We start from the raw sequence: 12,059 nt of genomic DNA on the forward strand, positions 1-12,059 counted from the left end.
AAAGACTTCAGTTAAATGGAGTGACTAAAGAAGCTGGGATTATTCTCTCCAGAGCAGATGCTTAAGTGGTGATTTCATTGAGGTGTTCATGAAGGATTTTGATAGAGTAAGTATTAATAAGAAGAAACTGTTTCCAGTGGCAGAAGGGTAACCATAGCCATGTCAGTAACACATTGACAAAAAAACAGATGTGATTTGAGGAAGCTTTTTTTTAAACTCAAGTGAGTTGTTGTGATCTGGAATGCACTGCCTGAAAGGGTGTTAGAAACAGATTCAATAATAACATTGAAATTCCACCTGGTTGTAAGGATCCATTACAAAATGACACAGTAGGGAATTGGATAAATACTTGATAGGGAAACATTTGTAGGGTTATGGGAAAAGAGCAGGGGGAATGGGGCTAATTAGATAGCTCTTTCAAACAGCCGGCATAGGCACAATGGTCTCCTTTAGCGTTGTACAATTCCGTGACTTAACAGTAACACATAAATCATACACCAAGTTTCAGCGGCTTGGAATCTTGTATGCAACATTCTAAGGTAATGGTGGTGTTCAGAAGCAATACAATATACAACTGGGGAAGAACCTAGAGAGGAGGGGGAAGCTAAGGAGGAACAGAAACATAAATATGAAGTGAACAAACTGTACATACTGTGTTATTACCTTACCTTTACCAAGGCCTGAGCTTGCTCCTGTTATCACCACCACAGCATCCTGAATGACGGCTCGCTCCTTCATGCTCTGCAGCAGCCTGAATAAAATAAAAAGGCCCACACTACCCAGCAGCAATGGCAGGACGTTTGAAGAGGTTATTTCCATGAGAGTCCCTTTGTACAGCATTTTCCTGGTGGTTGAAGGGATAAGTAACATATAAAAATGAAGCAAATCACTTGCTGCGCCAACTAATCACTGGTGCCAGAGTTAAAGGGAATTTACCCTTCAAGAGGTATTCTGTCAGACATGAATCCCAGACTATTAACATCAGACTAGGAAGAGCTCCCCTGCTTTTTGATTAGTGCCATGAGATCTTTAACATCCAATTGAGGGGGGAGACGGGTCTCGGTTTAGCGTCTCATCTGAAAGGCGGCCCCTGCAACATTGCGGCACTAGACTTTTACACAGTAGTCTCTTTGGCAAATGTAGGATTAGCTTGTCTGCCTCTAATTCTCCATCAGTGACCAGTCCAAGCCAGAGGGGGCATGCTCAGGGTACAATTACATCAGCCTGACAGCAGCTGTGAATTCTATTTTCAGCACCTGCACTCAGTCTTATCCGAACTTGGCTTTAATTTCAATCACTGGGAGTTCATTTGTTAAACAAGAGAAGAAAACTGCTTATATTCATTTTGCATTTACAGAAATAAAATAAGTCAAAGCCCACCTTTGTAATCGGTGTCCCCTATTAATGTATCTTCAACAGAGCTAAGCCCCCTTGTAGGTCCAGTCTATAGACTGTCTCAGAGCAGTTAAGTCCTCCTTTAATGACACACAGCATAGATATGTCAGAGTAGGCTGCCCTGAAGAGGAATGGCTAGCTGTAACTAAAATACTTGGAAAAGAACTCTGAATGACGTTAGGAACACCAGGGTCTTTGTGACTCACTTTAACTGTCAGCGTGGATGGCATTAAAGTGCTATGATCCTCAACCCAGGCAACATTTTAAATTCCTATTGTCAAGTTGCAGTCGGGGGAGGAGAGGGGAGGGGAGGAAGGGGCACAAAAGGGAGGGGTGAGTGAGGCGGAGGGAGAAGCGAGGGGAGGGAGAGTAAGAGTGAGGGGGAGTGTGGGGGAGGAGAGCTGAGCGAAGGAAAGGGGGTGGGGGAGTGAGGGAGAGACAAGTGAGGGGAGGGAGGGAAGGGAGGGGAGGGTTTTGGTGCAAAGCAGATCAGCCCAGGTTCCTTTTCATGATTCTGCCCAATGACCTATGCTGGGTAGTATGTCCATGTGGAGGTGAGGTGAGAGTTACGCCAGAATAATCTCCTCCCGCAACAATAGGATAAGTCTCTGACACCTATGGTGTAGGCTCAAAATTGAGGAGCTTGGTTGCTGTATCTCTGTGCAAGTCAACACCTTCAGAAATGGAAAAAAATTTGATCTGCCTGAAATAAAACATTCTATCTCCCCCCATCACCATGTTCACCTCTCCTGTTACTTCCTTATGGCAGTCTCGTGCTAAATGGAGCATATTTTAAATGAATATCAAGCTCAGTTAATCTATGTGAAAATACCCAACACAACCACAGTTGGCTGAGGAATCTTTCACAGTGGTGGAATTTGTTTACTTTCTGAATCAAGATTTCCTGTTCAGATTAGGAAGAGACCACAGTCAGCCAAGGCGGGAGGAAATTAAATAAACAATCAGAAGACACAGTGGGTGAGGATAAAAGGACTGCAAAACAAAAGGATCAAAGTTGACAAAGTGGGAAGTCTGTTTGAAAAAGACATTGAACACACAACCAGAGAGAAGGCAGACTGAATCCTTGGGTATGAGGAAGTGCTTGTCTGGCTGTGGGTTAAGCCCAGAAGACTGGTCATGTTTTAATACATGACAGGCTAGCACACAAGGAGAAGTCTTGCTTTCTTAGCTCCATTCACAAGTTACAAGGCATTAACAGCACTGAAACAGGTCAAACAGTTCCAAACAGTTCCATGCTGGTGTTTATGCTGCACACAACCCTCCTCCTACCCTACTTCATCTCATACTCTGTTGACATATCCTACTATACTTTTCTTACTCATGTACTTATCAAGCTTTCCTTTAAATGTGTCAATGCTATTTGCCTCAACTACTCCTAGTTCCCCAAGTTCAACATTCTAACCACTCTCTCAGTAATGAAATTTCCCCTGAATTCTTTATTTTATTTATTAGTGAATATATTGTATTTAGGGCCTACAGATCACTTCTCAGCCTTCTGTTTTCCAGTGAGAACATGCCCAATATACATAATTGCTCATAATCCAATCACTTGGCCTCGTTGGTCATTCTAATTGATTTCTACAACTACCTTGCTCCTAGCTGTGGCTCAGTTCATGGCACCCTCGCCTTTGAACCAGAGGGTTGTGGGTTCATGTCCCACTCCCGGAAACCAAGAACTGTGATTGTACTCGAAAGAGTTGCAATCTGTGACTGTTGATAACTCGAAAGAGTTTGAGGTGTCAGCTGTGGCTCAGTTCATAGCATCCTCGCCTTTGAATCAGAAGGTTGTGGGTTCACGTCCCACTCCCGGAAACCAAGAACTGTGAATGTACTCGAAAGAGTTACAATCTGTGACTGTTGATAACTCGAAAGAGTTACCTTGCTCCTTAGGAGTGTTTTCAGAATCCTCTGTTGTCCAGCTATGGGTTAAATGACCTGTCCCGTCACTGTTTTCCCTTTCCTCCTTTGTTAGGAGAGTTGGAGAAGTACTGCTCGGCTCTCCGACAGGATTTCTGTATCTCTCTTCTCTAATATTACTCAGTTCTGTTGAAGGGTCATGAGGACTCGAAATGTCAACTCTCTTCTTCTCCGCCGATGCTGCCAGACCTGCTGAGTTTTCCAGGTAATTCTGTTTTTGAGTTGGCTCTTTGTTGGATTCTGGTCCAGTGGGTGTCCACCATCCACCATATTGCCATTCATCATGTGTGACTCTTCATAGTGTAAAAATAAGCGATGTTATCACCGGGAACCTGGCACTTTCAGCCCCTCAGGAACTTCTACACAGAACTGTGAAAATTGGATAGCAAGTTATCATTGAACTGTGCCCAATACTGTGCCCATTCTCACGCATGCCTACAGTACAGGGCTTTAAGCTTAATGGTAGCATTCTCATCTGAGTCTGAAGGTGCAGGATTCAAATCCCATTCTAGATTCCTGGAACTCCAGCTTGGAATCCAGGCTTGACATCCAGCGGGATGCTTGCGTCCAATGAATGTAGATGACTGCTTCCTTGTTGTATGGGTCATAGGAGACCATAAACTCTATCGTCATATAGAACTAACCACTCTATCAGCTGGTATAATGTCCGACTGGTAATCAGCCAATTAATATTCCCAATACAATTCACCATGGGAATAGGATGAAGATACTAAAGACAAATCCATGTCCACACACACACACATACACATATGTCTGGGATAGTAATTGGAAGCAAGAATCCAGCTTCTGTTCCATTTTCTTCTTTGACTGTACCAGAAATTGAACCTTGGGCCTTCTGATCTGTGTGGCTCAGTTAGTCTGTCGTTATCAACTGGACCAGCAGGGGAAGCCCCAATCCTTAACTTCTCTCGTGTTACCTCAGGAACATGATGGTATTGAACAGCTACATTTATCTAATCAAAGATTCAATTATCAGATCAAAGATGCAATTATCACTTCCATCTATTATAGCAACCTTAGCTACTGAGTCTCACAGGCCTTTAGACACCCTACAACTTAAAAGTGTGCTAAACATGGCACATTTTCACCTACACTGAGGAGCATAGATAACTGGACTGGTGTACTTACAGCAACTGAAATCAGTCAATTGATATTTTTAGCGTTTGTTCTTGGCATGTGGCAACACAGGGTGATATTTATTGTCAATTCTTTGTTATCCTGAGGGGATTAAAAGTCAATCAACCACGTAGTGTGGGAAGGAGATTTCCCTGAAGGCCAGACTGGGTGGGGATGGCAGCTTCCCTTGCCTCAAGGCCATTAGTAAATCAGTGTGATTTTACAGTGAGGCAGCAGTTTTCATGGCCACTGTTCCAGTGCTTGTGTGCAAATTACCAGATGGTAGGGTTTGAATTGGTGACCTCTGGACTGTTAGTCCAAAACTGTGACAACTAAATTGCCTTTCCTATAGGGAGTGGGTCATCACAGCTAAACTACATGGAGGACAAAACAGCCAAGACCCAAATCAGCTGGGATGAAACAGGATGGCACTGTCAGATTTCCTCATCAATTAAACCCCATTGCTGTCTGATGACTGAAATATGCAGTGCACGGAAACACTCAGTCTAGTGGTTACAATGCAAGCAGAGATTACAAACTAATGTCAATAGGGAAACTGCCGGATGGTTATCTAGATTCACAATTTCAAAGAAGTCTGACAGAAATAAACAAGTGGTGCAGTCGCCATGTAAATAGAAAGATGAAAATTAAGTGATCCTACATAGCCGTTAACCTGGCCATTATTTACATAACAGGCTTGTGCTTAACTCCCTGGAGGGAAATCTTCTGAATTATAATGGTTTAGGCTTCGCTTTTTTTTAAACAACTTAATCTTCAACTTCTGTTCCCAAAGTGATTCTTCAAACAACACACATGACAGAAAAATTGTTCCCCCAAAGAACAGCATACCACATATGACCCAACAATCCCCCTTACCAAATAGAGCTCATAGGAGAATGACCAAACGTGGGACCCTGGCTGATAATTTTCACCTTATAGTACAGGTATAGAAAAGTAAACAGTATCTGCTACCACACAGAGTAGTCTTGAAGAGGGCAGCGCTAACAGATTGCTAAAGTAAGGAATGTGGTGCAAGTAGGGATTTGGTGCAGAGGGGGAAAGGAGATGCTGCTTTTTTTTTTACCTCCACCACTTGTGTTGGAAGCTTGAGGTGGCATTTAATTTTTTCCCACTGCTTACTGAAAGCTATTGTGTAGAAAAAGAAAAACAAAACTTACAAACAAAAAAACTAGATAGTCATTTGGTGGTACAGAACTTGAACATTGCTGAAAAATGAGACATGTCTAGACATTGATGGTGACTGACAGTTAACTGCCAAGCATTGTTTGAAATTTAAATCAGATAGCTTGACTCTGATTGGTTGAAGCATTGCCCTGAGGAATGAGCCAGCGAATGGCTGTCACTTATTTAGTTTAGCTGAAACAGGCACAGTGTATGTACAAAACAAAAATAAAAATACCTGGAAAAACTCAGCAGGTCTGGCAGCATCTGTGGAGAGGTTAATGTTTCGAGTTCGTATGACTCTTCAATAGAACTAAGGAAAAATAGAAAAGAGGTGAAATATAAGCTGGATTAAGAGGGGGGGTGGGACAGGTAGAGCTGGATAGAGGGCCAGTGATAGGTGGAGATAGCCAAAAGAAGTCATAGACAAAAGGACAAAGAGGTGTTGAAGGTGGTGATATTATCTAAGGAATGTGCTAATTAAGGGTAGAAAGCAGGACAAGCAAGGTACAGATAGCCCTTGTGGGGGTGGGGGTGGGGGTGGGGGTGGGGGTGGGGGTGAAGTGAAGGGATCGAAATAGTCTAAAAGGTAGAGATAAAACAATGGATGGAAATACATTTAAAAATAATGGAAATAGGTGGGAAAAGAAAAATCTATATAAATTATTGGGAAAAAAAAGGGGGATCGGAAAGGGGGTGGGGACGGAGGATAGAGTTCATGATCTAAAATTGTTGAACTCAATATTCAGTCCAGAAGGCTGTAAAGTGCCTAGTCGGAAGATGAAGTGCTGTTCCTCCAGTTTGCGTTGAGCTTCATTGGAACAATGCAGCAGGCCAAGGACGGACATGCGGGCATGAGAGCAGGGTGGAGTGTTGAAATGGCAAGTGACAGGGAGGTCTGGGTCATGCTTGTGGACAGACCAAAGGTGTTCTGCAAAGCGGTCACCCAGTCTACGTTTGGTCTCTCCAAAACACCTTCAGTTTGTCCGCAAACATGACCCAGACCCTGTCGCTTGCAATTTCAACACTCTACCCTGCTCTCATGCCCACATGTCCGTCCTTGGCCGGCTGCATTGTTCCAATGAAGCTCGACACAAACTGAAGGAACAGCACCTCATCTTCCGACTAGGTACTTTACAGCCTTCCGGACTGAATATTGAGTTCAACAATTTTAGATCATGAACTCTCTCCTCCGTCCCCACCCCCTTTCTGATGCCCCCCTTTTTTTCCCCAATAATTTATATAGATTTTTCTTTTCCCACCTATTTCCATTATTTTTAAATGTATTTCCATCCATTGTTTTATCTCTACCTTATAGCCTATTTCGATCCCTTCCCTTCACCCCACTCCACCAGGGCTATCTGTACCTTGCTTGTTCTGCTTTCTACCCTTAATTAGCACATTCCTTAGATAATATCACCATGTTCAACACCTCTTCGTCCTTTTGTCTATGACATCTTTTGGCTATCTCCACCTATCACTGGCTCTCTATCCAGCTCTACCTGTCCCACCCCCCTTAAACCAGCTTATATTTCACCTCTTTTCTATTTTTACTTAGTTCTATTGAAGAGTCATACAGACTCGAAACGTTAACTGTGTTCCTCTCCGCAGATGCTGCCAGACCTGCTGAGTTTTTCCAGGTATTTTTATTTTTGTTTTGGATTTCCAGCATCCGCAGTTTTGTGCTTTTATCACAGTGTACGTACATGTTCTTTCTGTCTGCAAAGAACAGGGCCCTGTGTATTAATATATGTAGCTTCCAGTACACGTAAACGCACCACATGGCGAGCCTGACTGACAATCTTAAATTGGTTGTCAGTGTAATTCTTGGCACATTGAGGATTATTTAGCAAATGTTGTCCAATTGCAGAATCACATCTAATATTGGACACTGTGTGAGTTTTGCAACCACGGGTTGGTTGGGTACAGTTTGTACCTTGCCTGTTGCGAACAGTGGCTGGGACATGCTGTTTGAAATGATCCGCCAGTCTTTGCGATGTACGGCCTACAAACCGAGCATCTCACTGACACTGAAATTCATATACCACATTACTCATTTGTGTGATATGCAGAATGTCTTTTTGGCTTGACGGCAGCATCCTGTTAGTGGCGAATACCACTCGTGCTGCTGCTGCATAGTGGCAGCGTGAAACAGCCAGCTTCACCTGTTGTGTTGCTCAAATTTTTCAGAAACCTTGCCCTTCCAGGGTAATCTGAGGTAGACTGGGCACTTCTTGGGACCGAAAGTGACGGCCTTAGGCCCGTTCATCAGTTTGCACAATATACAGCGCAAAATGATCTGATCAGGAGAGCCATTATCCTGCAGGATGCCTTTAATATGCCCTATTTCAACATCAATCTTGCATGGTGAGAAAATGGCTCAGGCCCTATTTACAAGGTTGCTGATAAGACCAATCATTCAGCGTGTGGAATAAGAATCCCAATGTGTATGTTGACCAGTGAAGGTAGGCTTGCAGTAGACCACGAGAGGGCGGAGAGCCTAATGTAATAGTTTGAGGAGATTCAATTATTGTGGGGGCAGACAGTAGCATCCATAAGCAGGATTGAGAATCCTGCATAGTTTTCTGCCTGCCTGGCACCAGGGTAATGGACGCCTTGAACCAGCTTGAAAGAAGTTTGGAGAGGAAAGGATCCTGCCATTGTGGTCCATGTCGGGGGTAAAAACATCCAAAAGAGTAGGCAAGGTCCTGTCTGGAGACTACAAGGAACTAGGAGCTTAAATTAAAGGACATGACCTCAAGGATTCTCTGGATTATTATCTGAGCCATGTCAAATTGACATAGGGATAAGCAGATCAGAGAGGTGAACAAGTGGTGGATGAAGTGGCATGGGGTAGAGAGGCTCCATTTCATGGAATACCTGTACCAGTTCTACAACTGCACCATTGAGACAGACTCCACTTGATCCAGGCTAGGACCAGGGTCCTAGCAGAAAGGATAAATAGGGTAGTAACAAGGGCTTTAAATTACTAAGACAAAGGCAAAATACTGCGGATGCTGGAAATCTGAAACAAAAACAAAAAATGCTGGAAAAACTCAGGAGGTCTGACAGAATCTGTGGAGAGGAAGACAGAGTTAACGTTTCCAGTCTGTATGACTCTTCTTCAGAGCTGCTTGAATGTTGTCCAGGTCCTGCTGCACTTGGACGCAGACTGCTTCAGTATCTGAAGAGTCGTGAATGGTACTGAAAATTGTGCCATCATCAGCAAACATCCCCACTTCTGACCTTAAGATAGAGGGAAAGTCATTGATGAAGCAGCTGAAGATGGTTGGGCCTAGGAATCTACCCTGAGGAACTCCTGCAGTGATGTGCTGGGGCTAGGATGATTGGTCTCAACCACAACCATCTTCCTTTGTGCTAGGTATGAGTCCAACCAGTGGAGAAATTTGCCCTGATTCCCCTGACTTCAGTTTTGCTTGGGTTCCTTGATGCCACACTTGGTCAAATGCTGCCTTGATGTCAAGGGCAGTCACTCTCACCTCACCTCGGGAATTCAGCTCTTTTGTCCATATTTGAACCAAGTCTGTAATGAGGTCAGGAGCGAGTAGTCCTGGCAAAAACCAAACCCAGTGTCAATGAGCAGGTTATTGCTGCTCCTTCAGCCGCCAGGGCCCGAAGCTCTGGAATTTCCTCCCTAAACCATCCCCCCATTCTCATCCTTCAAGGTGCTCCTTGAATCCTACCATTTCGACCAAGCTGTTGGTCACCTTAGGGTGACCACTGCCAGAGGCCAATACTGAACATCTTGGAGACGACATCATCACATACAGAGATTTATTGCAGTTCAAATGAAAAAGGCCCAATTACAAGTGTGAGAGAGACACACAATCAGGTGGGAAGGGGGTAAAAGGGGGCAGAATGGGGGGAGGGATTATAGAAACCTCTGTTTTCAATGTCTCAGTTGGTAAATTGAGGCTGCTGCCGACTGAGAAAGGAACAAGCACTATGTCCTGCAAATGCTTCACTGAAAAGTATTCTAAGGCAAAGCATAACAGACATAAAGCCATCGATATGGGATAGTGGCCAGACCGATTGAAAAACCAAACTGCCCAGTATAAAACCAGACAGGTAGGTCACCTGTCCTAATATCATCTCCATGCCTAATTTTGTTTGATAACATTTCTGTGAAGTTCTTGGCATGGTTTACTATGTTAAAGGTGCTATATAAATGTAATTTGTTGTTGTCAATGGGGCCCTAACCCAATCACTGTGCGGACTCCATGATGAATGACCATTGCACACCGCGGGCAGAATGGCCCACAGGATCCTGCAGGAGAACAAACCCTGGGCAGTAAACTCCAGCCACTGAACACTGACCAGCGGGGGTCCGGTACTGCCGGCAGCACAGTTGCCCCGCAGGGGCTCACTCCCGCCCGGCCGACCAGCCGGCCAGGCTCGCACTCACCTGCTCCGTTGACATAACATCCTCCCCGCCAGCTGTCAATCACAGTGACCGACAACACCATCAGCCAATCAACAGTTACGTTGTTCGCAGCGCTAGCTCATGATAGCCAATCAGAGGGGTTAGTGGGCCGGGTTCCCGACCCGGATATTAATTCTCCACAGACCAGGGAAACATGGGAGTAAATAGTTTCCGTAGTGAACCTGCGAGGAGGCGAGATTGGTTCCAATTGTTCTGTGATCTTATATTTAATAAATTAAGATTATTTACTCTTTAAAAAAATGCTCACAGTGATTTAAATTGCATGGAGAAATCGGTTCAGATGTAAATATTGGTGGCAGTTGGCTGGTTGGGAATGGGGTTATTATTGAATTATTTCACTTTGTGCTGGTAATTTAATATCTGCCTCGTGTGAGGGAGTTTTGGTCTGTGTTGCTCTGTGAATGCAGATATTTATATATATATATATATATATAAAATATAAAAATATATATAAATAGATATAAAAAGTATATAAATATATATATATATATAAAACATAGTTGATGACACCATCCTCCTCCATCGCCTCTCCACTGTGATCCTCCTGGGCGGGACTGCACTTACCTAGTTCCATTCTTATCTAATTATAGTCAGAGCATCACCTGGCATAGCTTCTCTTCCCATTCCTGGACATGTACCTCAAATGTCCTCATCTCAATCCTAAATGTCTGACCCTTTCTCCTGAGACTATGACACCTGGGCCTAGAATCTTCAACAAGGTGATGCATCTAGTCTGTCAAGTACTCTTTAAGATTTTTTTTTGCTTTTCAATAACACTGCCTCATATTCTTCTATACTCGAGAACATCGGACCATTCTACACTATCCTCATGGTACAGCCTGTTATCCCAAGAATCATTCCTGTGAACCTTTGTTTCACCTGTAAAACAAGTATATCCTACCTTGGGTAAGGGGACCAAAACTGTAAACAGTACTCCAAATGTGGTCTCACCAAACCCCAATATAATTGTTGCATGACTTCCTCATTTTTAGACTCCAACCCCCTTTCAATAAAGGATAATATACCATTTGCCTTTCTAATAGCTTGCTGTACCTGCATGTTAATTTACAGTGATTTATGTATAAGGACACGATGTCCTCTGGATACCAACATATAGTAATCTTAATATTGGACAAAAGAGACACATCTTGCTGAAGCTTTTCTTCTTGCACTCATCAGGACAAACGCAAGAATGCCAAATTTCAAACGATCACGACAATTTGAGTCACATGAGAAAAGTGTGCTGATTATTTGAAAGTCAACTCTGATTGGCCGAGGTGTTGCCATGGAGAAAGCAACAGGGTTCGTTTTTTTTTACAAGCGGAAGGCTTGGACGTATTCCCTTTGCAGAGAATGGGTCCCTCCGTTTGAATGGATGTCACTTCTAGCAAGTGTAAATGAGCCACATTATGAGCTTGACTGATTATCTTAAATTGATTGTTAGTTTAGCTATTAGTGCACTGAGGATTGTTCCACAAGTGCTGCCCAATCATGGAATCACATCTAACAGTAGATGTTTTGAGTTTTGAAGCGCGGCCTGGTTAAGAATGGTCTGTACTCTGCCTAGTACAACCAGCTGGAGGAACATGTTGTTTGATTCAAGTAGACAATTGTTGGGATGTATGGCCTACGTTCCTGGCATCACTTACTTAGACTTAGTTCCTCTGGTCCCGTGCGAGACAATGGGCAGTAAGACTCCGTCACCGGCTCCGGTTCATCACAATTTATTTCGCTCCAGCCCAGGTGGTGTCCCACTCTGGAAGGTCCTCCTTAAATGTACTTCATCAGGTCTTCTTTGGCCGGCCCAGTCTTCTTTTTCCATTTTATGGTGTCCATTCTACTGCCACTCTGGCGGTTGTACATCCGGGAGGTGAAATACATGTTCTGCCAGTCTCAGTCGTCTTTCTGTCACAATGTCCCTTAGATGCCTCTGACCGGTTTC

General features: G+C 43.7%; 1 protein-coding gene across 4 annotated transcripts in view; it reads right to left on the reverse strand.

The window, feature by feature from the left end:
* dhrs7b (dehydrogenase/reductase (SDR family) member 7B) overlaps positions 1 to 10,131 on the reverse strand; it is a 28,675-nt gene extending 18,544 nt beyond the window's left edge. Inside the window, exons 1-2 of one of the 4 annotated variants that reach the window (XM_078558598.1) lie at positions 10,079 to 10,131; positions 669 to 844 (exon numbers count right to left, since the gene is read on the reverse strand). In XM_078558598.1, coding sequence (XP_078414724.1) covers positions 669 to 844; positions 10,079 to 10,098 — 196 coding nt within the window. In that variant the 5' untranslated portion in view covers positions 10,099 to 10,131. Of the gene's footprint in view, positions 1 to 668; positions 845 to 936; positions 1,085 to 1,380; positions 1,476 to 3,294; positions 3,398 to 10,078 lie in introns of those variants that run through there. The other 3 variants (XM_078558599.1, XM_078558600.1, XM_078558597.1) reach the window with 3 other exon arrangements.
* Positions 10,132 to 12,059: the final 1,928 nt, after the last annotated feature.

The sequence above is a fragment of the Cetorhinus maximus genome, chromosome 15 (assembly GCF_964194155.1).
Source record: "Cetorhinus maximus chromosome 15, sCetMax3.hap1.1, whole genome shotgun sequence".
In the NCBI taxonomy this organism is placed as follows: domain Eukaryota; kingdom Metazoa; phylum Chordata; class Chondrichthyes; order Lamniformes; family Cetorhinidae; genus Cetorhinus; species Cetorhinus maximus.